This window comes from Aegilops tauschii, chromosome 4 (genome assembly GCF_002575655.3).
Source record: "Aegilops tauschii subsp. strangulata cultivar AL8/78 chromosome 4, Aet v6.0, whole genome shotgun sequence".
In the NCBI taxonomy this organism is placed as follows: domain Eukaryota; kingdom Viridiplantae; phylum Streptophyta; class Magnoliopsida; order Poales; family Poaceae; genus Aegilops; species Aegilops tauschii.
In genome coordinates this window covers 405257774-405266557 of record NC_053038.3, presented here as the reverse complement: position 1 = coordinate 405266557, position 8784 = coordinate 405257774, and the positions used below count along the sequence as shown (strand labels likewise).

The window sequence follows — 8784 nt, the reverse complement described above, 5'->3', positions numbered from 1 at the left end:
GCTAAGGCCCCAAAGGACCAGCACACCAGAGTAGCAACCATCGCCGATGAAGAGAGTTGTAGATCGGAAAGATCAAACCTGGAATCACACAAACGAAGGCGAACAAAAACTGGATCCAAATAGATCCACCGAAGACCAGCACCGACCGAATCCCATGAAATCCGACGGAGACACACCTCCACACATCCTCCGACAACGCTATTCACACCATCGGGACGGGGATAGAACGTCGGAGACATTATTGCTACCGAGGGACACCGCCGCCGCCACACAACCCCAACCAAGACGTTCAACCTAGCAAAAACGAGAACGGGTCCCCTCCCGCCGGCGGGGGGCCGAGATTCTCCGCACCTCCACAGGCCAAAGGCCATTGGAGGCGGGGCGGATCCGCGGCGGCGCCGACGGGAGGAGGAAGGGGACTTTTCTTGGGGAGGAGGAAAGCAGTAACGCCCACTTCTCCAAAGTTCATATGAAAAACCTTTGAATCCAAGATACCGTAAACATCTCAAGAAAAAGTAGCATCGAAAGTTGAACTAGATTAAGTTCACATGTCTATAGGTTTAACTAGCCCCAAGAGTTCAGAAGAAAAACATGGAATAGGATTTCTTTTCATGGAAGCTGGAAGTGTGCACTTTTCTCCAAGGGAAACTGCGGCTGACTTTATTGAATAAGAGATGGCATCATGACTTTCAAAAAAATGTTTGCGTTCTCATTTTTTTGTAATTTTGAAAATGTTCGCGTTCCTGTTTTAGAAAATGTCAGCTTTTAAAAATATCTATAATTTTTTTAAAAATTCATGTTTTCAAAAAATATTTCATTTTTTCAAAATATGTCCGAAACTGAAAAAAAAAAACGACTAAAAAACCGCGTTACAATACCGAACGATGCAGCAGATCGAACCGCTACAGTGCCCGCTGCTACATGGGCTGGGTCAGCACGAAGCGCCCTGTGCGTCACTCTCCTATTGGACGCAGCGAGCGTCCCCTGCTTGAATCCCTTTCCCCACGATAATAAACAGAGCTGCACGAATCATAAAGCGCACACAAATCGCACACGCTGCTGATGATAAAGGCAAGAAAGACGGAAGATCTGCTCCTCCTCTTTCCTTCGTATCGGAGAGAGAGGGAGGAAAACACAATGGCCGCCTCTTCTGCTCTCAGAGTAAGCAAAGCACCCAGTGATTTTTTCCAGGCCCCCCAAAGACCCCCAATCTCGTTTCTCTAACCTGGATTGCGCTTGTGCGTTTGCTTTGGTTGGCGATGCAGCTGATTCTCGGCTCCTCGTCGGCGTCGCGCCGCCAGATTCTGGCCGAGATGGGGTACCAATTCAAATTACTTGTAGGTGACTCCCCCCCTCGTCTTATGGGGATGGTGAACTCTAGCAGTTTGCTTGTGATTTGTCCTCTTTCTTTTCTTATTTTTCTCCGCTTGGGTTTTAGAGCGCGGACATTGACGAGAAGGAGATCAGAAAGGAGAAGCCAGAGGAGCTGGTGGTCGCCTTGGCTCACGCGAAAGTAATTTCCTTTCCCTTTTATTTTATTCAAGAACTAGGTTCTGCTATCCTTGTAGATTTGTTCTAGCTGTTTGGTTTAGGTATTAGGGTAAGGGCCACATAAGTATTTTCTTAAGAGAGCAAAATCAATTTATTTCTCTGCTAGGAGTGGAGTTTGCTTTGCGGGAGTGAGTGAGTTTATTATTTATGGTTATAGAATGAATATTTAGCAAGCTGGCACATTATAGGTTTGTCTTTTCTTTGTATGTGTGTGTGTGTTTGTGTCAAGACAATGGTCTTTGGTAGTACTATATAAGTTACTGCCTCTGCCCCCAAATAGATGGCATATAAATTCAGTCAAAAAGTCAATGATTTCTAAGTTTGACCAAGTATATATACAAATATATTAAGATAAACAATATCAAATCATTATAAATATATCCACCATTAGATATGTTTTCATAATCTATTTATTCAATATTGCAGTTGTCGATATTTTGTTCTATATATTTGGTCAAACTCAGAAAGAATTGACCTTTTCACTGGATTTATATGCCATGTATTTGGGGACAGAGGGAGTACTACCCTTTTAAAGGGATTAATGCTATTTTCTTGGAATAAAGGACCTCATTTGTATATTTCTTGTCAGCAGAAAAATAAGAGATTGTCAAAATGTGCCAGTTGTAGTTCTGATTTTGCTTTGGTTTTTTTTTTTTTGACGGTGCTACGGCGGGCTTACGCCGGCCTGAACCATTTTCATTATAGATAAGAGTAGGATACAACACAACAGGTGCAACAGATTGCACACAACACACACCAGAGAGTTACAGGGAACAACAGAGACACAAGAGGAAGAACCAGAAGTGAGTGAGACACACAGCCAACATCAAGAACTGAGCACCTAGGCAGACCGAGAAGAGCAGGAGCTAGCTTTGTTGGATCAGTCGAAAGGAGATCCGCCACCGAGAAGACGTAGAGAAGAAGTCACCAGCTGCTTTGCGATCACTCAGCACCTTGAAGAGCTAGGAGAGTCGCAGCCACCATCGAAGGGCCTCCCACTGCCTAGGCACGTCACGACAAAGAGAGTCATAGACCGTGCCGAAGGGCACTGATCCGCCGAGACAGCCCTGCACCTCCTCTAGGCCACACCATGGCCACCATCACAAATAGAGGGATCCAAAGCACAACAAGGCAACAAAACCTCATGCGCCGTCGAAGGGCACCGAAACCCGAGACCTCACCGCCGCCACGAGCCCCCAAGAGAAAGGTCCACCCTCAGAACGACCAAGGCGCCGGTCGCTACCATAGCTCACTTCCACCGCCACCACCAAACAACCCCATCACCCAACAACCGCTTCATCCCAGACATTAGGCAGCCAACCGCGGATCCGTGACTCCAAAACAACGCCCCCAAGGGGGAAAACGCCATCAAAGATGCCATCGTCGCCTGATCCAGAGAAGGATCATAGGCTTTCACCCGGAGCACAGAAAGAGTGAGAATAGGAGCTCCCCAATGACGCCTTCATGAAGGGAAGCGGCGCCAAAAGGCGTCGCCATCATTGTTGCCGACAAGGTCGACAATAGGCTTTCGCCTGGAGCATCCCATCCCGCTCTTCTCCGCGTGGCCAGCCGCCGAGTCCGGCAACGCAGTCCTGCTTTGGTTTTTAAGTTTGCTACTATATTTGTAGGCAGATGCAATATTGGATAAGATGCGGAACAATGGGATGATGAAAGAGATTGTTGACTCTCAAGAGACTACCTTGTTGATCACTGCTGACCAAGTATGTATCTTACAACATCCCCTCTAACAAGCTTTTTGTGGAGTGATTTTTGCTTATAATTACGATGTTAGTTTCATGTGGTGATCTGGATATAGCAGAATATTAGTCACTTTACACTGTGATTTTCTAGAATCTGGATGGAGTGATCCTGGAAACTGTTATTATCATTTGACAGTAGTTACATGATTATGTCACCGCTGTATTTCAAGATTTATTGCCTTACCAGTTTTGGTTCTAGTGTTTCTGGAAATATGGCCCAATCTCTGTAAAAGTAGATATTTTCTTGATCACCGTTTAGTTTAGGACCTAGACATATATGCAATATGTCTGTTGTATCCCAACATTGCATGTTGAATGTTGAGAGGGTGCTCAGACAATAATTCATATCAATAAGCATAAATTGGTGTCTGCATAAGTTACTCCCTAGATAATCCATATATCATACACACTAGGATAGCAGTTAGGCCAAAGGAGTCCGCATAATATCTGGGTCCAAGCCAAGAGGCATAAATTGGGTATTTGCTTGGACCATATCCATATCTCAGTCATTTTTATATGTGTTTTAATCATGTTTGGGTCTTTGGGTATGAAAGATAGATAATTATAATTACAAGTATGTTTGGATCATTGACTAGAAGCTTTTTTTTGTGTGCTCATTACTACTGTACTTACTTTTGTTAAAATTGCTCAGATAAACTAGTGTTTGTAGGGCACATTATGACATCCAAAAAATGGACTCTCGATAATATTCATAGTGGAATGTTTACTTAGTTTCTTGAAAAATAGTGAATGTTTATACTCTGTGTCGCATGCTTGTGCATGTACCATGTGTGTGCACACATTTTAGTGCTTATTTGACTCTCCCCCTTGTTCTGGTATTTTGTTTTCGTTTGCAGGTTGTGATTCATGATGGAGTTATTCGAGAAAAACCTACCACTCCAGAGGAGGCACGTAAATTCATCCAAGGTTTGTCTTATCGACTGTTGTGTGTCGGCGCATGAGGTCAAATTATTTTAGATCACTTGGTAGACTTGTCCGTTTAACCACATACTGGTTACAGGATATTCCCAAAGCCATGCTGCGACAATTGGATCTGTGCTTGTTACAAATGTGAAGACCGGTACTAGAAGGGAAGGATGGGATAAATCTGAAGTAATAACCAATTATTTCTGATGTTCCATTGAGAAAAGAGTACCAAAGTCGTTCGTTCACATAGACATCAGTATTGATTTTAAATTATCGACATTTTGTGAAGGACCAACCTAATCATTGAATTTTGGTCTTTGATTCAGATCAGTTATAAAGTAACATGATCTGGTGTAATGCTAGCTTTGTGTTAAAAATCTGGTTCAGCTTTCAGTCCCAGTAAACTGATAAATAACAGTGCCCTAACTTGAGCACGGCCTTCTGAAAAACGGAACCTCTGCGCGCACGACACTATTGTGTCCGATTCCTGTACGACAACCAATCCAGTGGTTTGCCATGATTTTTTTCAAAGTGTGAATGGTTTGGTGTGCACCATCGTACAGGAATCGGACGAAGAAGATCGTATGCATATCAGCGTTCTCTGAAAAATTGATGGGCTAACATTAATTCAGCCTTAGTGTTCAGATGCTCTTGTGCTCTTTCATAAAGCAGAAACCCATCTTAAAGTTTTGAGACTAATTTGGCACTTTAATTTATCATAACATGGTTTAGTTCAGAATCCTTATGTGATTTTAGGTGCATGCATCAGATAATTAACTCTTGGTGAGTCTGATGTTTAACGTTTCATTGGCACAAAATATCAAATGAATCCTAACGAATAATTGTCCCTGTGCAGGTTTATTTCCACAAGATACCCAATGAAGTTGTTGAGAGCTTGGTAAGTCCGAAAACAAGCATTTTAATTTTGGCATGTCCTGTGGTGCTCCTGCCTGGTTTATGAAGAAATGAAGTGCTAATTTCGAACCATATCCTTCCATTATCGAGTTACACCCACTGAAACTTTTCACTTGTGTGTATTTCAGATTGAGGAGGGCAATGTCTTCTACGTTGCTGGAGGCCTTCTAGTAGAGCATCCACTGACTTCACCTCTCGTGGAAGCCATTGTGAGTCACATCCTGACATGTTCTCGTTCTAGGCTGGACTATATATTTCCATGTCTGAGACAAATGAAACAGTGAAACAGCATCTCAACATAGCAATCTGTGCAGGTCGGTACAATTGATAGCGTAATGGGTCTTCCTAAAGCTCTCACGGAGCAGCTCATCAAGGATTCCCTTCAAGAGCCGTAGCTGCAAATTTCCGAACTAAGCTGGCTGGTGACGGGAGATCTCTTGTTGGAAAATCACTATTCTTGTGCCGAACAAAACTAAGCACTCATCCTTTTTGGCAAATGGAGTGGACTCTAATCAGCGTCGCCAGCCTCGCTATACCAACTTTATTAGGCTGAATTTTAGCAGGCACTGAATTCCTCTTGGTGGCTAAGTGAACTGGGTAGTAGCCAGTAACATTTTTGGAGACCTTTTCTGTGACTAACACCGCATCAATGGGCTTCATTCTTCCATGTGATGTTAAGGGTCTGACGGACCAAACATATGTGCGTCATCTGTTCTACCGCATGCTATCAGGAGACCAGCGGGTTGCGAATTGTTTTGGGCTATGAATTTATATTCTGAAAAGGAGGATAGGCCCAACTTTTCTGGGGTTGAATTTATTTCTCCCGGTCTTCGCACCAAGCAACTAGGTTTAAATCTTGGTTGATGGAGCAGTGCACACCTTCTTTCACTGCGTTCCAAGCTTGGGCTCCATGAAATAAATGTGGAAAGAGCCCTGTGTAGCAGGGGTCAATCCTGGCTTCTGGGGTTCTGTTTGCTTGATCTATGAATACTCCATGCTAATCTTCAAACCTGCGTGTGTTTGGTCTGGTCTTAACATGCTACAGCGTGTGCATCTGGTAGAAAGGTTGCTGAGTCTGTTTGACAGACAGGTTGTTGAGTCTGACGAAATTACCGATAATACTCCATCCGTCCCAAGTGGAACGAAATTACAAAGTTGAGACACTTATTCAGTGACGGAGGGAGTATTTAGTATCGTAGTAATACCCTGAATGTATATTTTTATTTCTGGTGTTCTTTGTACTACCTTGACAGTTGATGAATAGATCGGAAATTTTCATGCAAAAATAATAATAATATTCCCTCCGATCCAAAATAAGTGTGTGGAGTATTATTATGGTGTCAAAAACTTACTCCCTCCGTCCCATAATATAAGAGCGTTTTTAACACGTAAAAAACGCTCTTATATCATGGGACAGAGGGGGTATTATATTTGGACTGGTCGTTAGCGACAGATTTGCACGACTAGTTCCTTCGATCCACTTCTCTCGCTTCGTTTCCCTCCCCTTCTTTCGTTATTTCTTTCTGGCGCTCCGCACGATCGACTCTTCCGTTATTTTTTTGGCGATCCGCACGATCGAGTCAATCTCCTTTGATCCACTTCTCCCACTTCGTCCCCCCCCCCTCTCCCGTTTTTTCCTAGAGTGGTAAAAAAAGTAAAAAAAAAAGACGTACGAGGTGGGACTCAAACCCACTACCTATGGTTCACCATAGTTGTTCGTAACCAGCTGACCTAGCTTAAATTCCAGCTATAATGAGGTTGGATAATATTTATACATGTACGTGACGCGACCATGTGAAACCATTTTCTTTCTTTTCCTTTTTACAGATTTTTTCTTCCTTTTTTGTACTGTCTTTTGTTTTGTTTTTCTAGATAGTCAGCTGCTTTGTTAGTATATACAACATAGTGGTAACTTTTTTTTTCTAAAGTACATTATGGCAACTTTAACCTAAAAAAAGTTGTTGACATACCTCGGTAATTTATGCGTAATAACATGATAATTTTTGCACCATAGACCTGGTAATTATGTGCAACACATACCTGACAACTCAAGCACAAACACCGAGGTAAAATTTAACCCCAGGGAAAAAATTGTTGTAACACACTTCCATAACTTTCTCCGTAAAGAGCATGGTAATTTATAAGCTCCGAACCTGATAACTCATACACAAACATCACGGTAACTTTTCACATAGAGAAAAAAATTGTTGCAACACACTCCAATAACTTTTTCGTAAAAAGCATGGTAATTTATACGCCACGAACCTGATAACTCGTGGACAAAAGACCACATAAGTTATCGAGGGTATGTTTTCAAACAACTTCCTCCGCACGGTCAAAGTTATCACGGTGTTTGTACATGAGTTATCAAGTCCACGGTGCGTACAGAGTTATTGGGGGGGGGGGGGTATGTTTTCGAACAACTTCCTCCACTCCCACCACCCCCGGACCAACGTTGCCATGGTATTTACGCGTAAGTTATCACGTATACGTTGCATACAATACCACACTATTTACACGGTAGTTATCAGTGATGTTTTTAAACAGCTCCTTCGCGGGTCAAAGTTATCACGGTGTCTGCGCATCAGTTATCAGGGTTGTGGTGTGTAAAAAATCTGCTATTTACGCAAAAGGTGTATGGGGATGTCTTCAACTTTTTATCCTGGGTCAAAGTTATCACCGTGTTTGTGCATGAGTTATCAGGTTTATGGTGTGTAAAATTATCATGCTATTTATGCATAAGTTATTGAAGGGTGTATTATCCCACATGTAGCCCGATAACTATAAAAATTAACCATGTTGATAACTATATTACATCTAGCCCGATAACTGCATAGTAACCAGGTTGGTAACTATAATACATCTAGTCCGATAACTACAAAATAACCTTATTGGTTACTATTACACATAGTAACTATGTTGTGAGATGGTGCATCTTGGCAATCTTCAAAATTTTGGTCCAGGAGAGGACGGCCGGTGGACACTCCCAATCTACTCAACTCCTCCCAAATCAAGTACAAGCTGAAGCATTGTTTTCAGAATTGATTGAACATTGTTTTTTCCTCGATCTAAGATTATTTCTTACGAATCCTCATCATCGCATGATTACACAAAATAAAATAAAAAAATCTCCCGAGTCAAAGTAACCGTGGTATTTGTATGTAGTTTCTTATGACTACGTCAATTAAATTACCATGCGATTTACATCGAAATTACCGGGGGTATGTTTTAACAATTTTGCCCCCTCGCCAAAGTTATGAGGATCGAGGCACATAAGTTATTAGATCCGCAGTGTGTGAGTTATCATGCTAATCACACAACAGTTACCGGGGAATACTTCATCACCCCCGCCCCCACATCGCCAAAGTTATCAGGATCGAGGCACATAAGTTATTAGATCCGCGGTGTGTGAGTTATCATGCTAATCACACAACAGTTACTGGGGAATACTTCATCACCTCCCCACATCGCCAAAGTTATCAGGGCCGAGGCACATAAGTTATTAGATCTGTGGTGTGTGAGTTATCATGCTATTCACACAATAGTTACCGGGGGATACTTCATCACCCCCCCCCCCCCCCCCGCCGCGCCGCCAAAATTATCAACACCGAGGTACATAAGTGTTCTCAGG

The 8784-nt window shown here is 42.6% G+C and overlaps 1 protein-coding gene across 1 annotated transcript; it reads left to right on the top strand.

Moving 5' to 3' along the window:
• Positions 1-930: 930 nt before the first annotated feature.
• Positions 931-5966, top strand: LOC109778309 (uncharacterized). Its single transcript, XM_020336893.2, has 9 exons — positions 931-1161; positions 1266-1337; positions 1439-1513; positions 3180-3272; positions 4169-4238; positions 4333-4424; positions 5095-5136; positions 5282-5362; positions 5468-5966. The coding sequence occupies exons 1-9, from the start codon at positions 1063-1065 to the stop codon at positions 5546-5548; spliced, it is 705 nt and encodes a 234-aa protein (XP_020192482.1). The 5' UTR covers positions 931-1062; the 3' UTR covers positions 5549-5966.
• The last annotated feature ends 2818 nt before the right edge of the window (positions 5967-8784 follow it).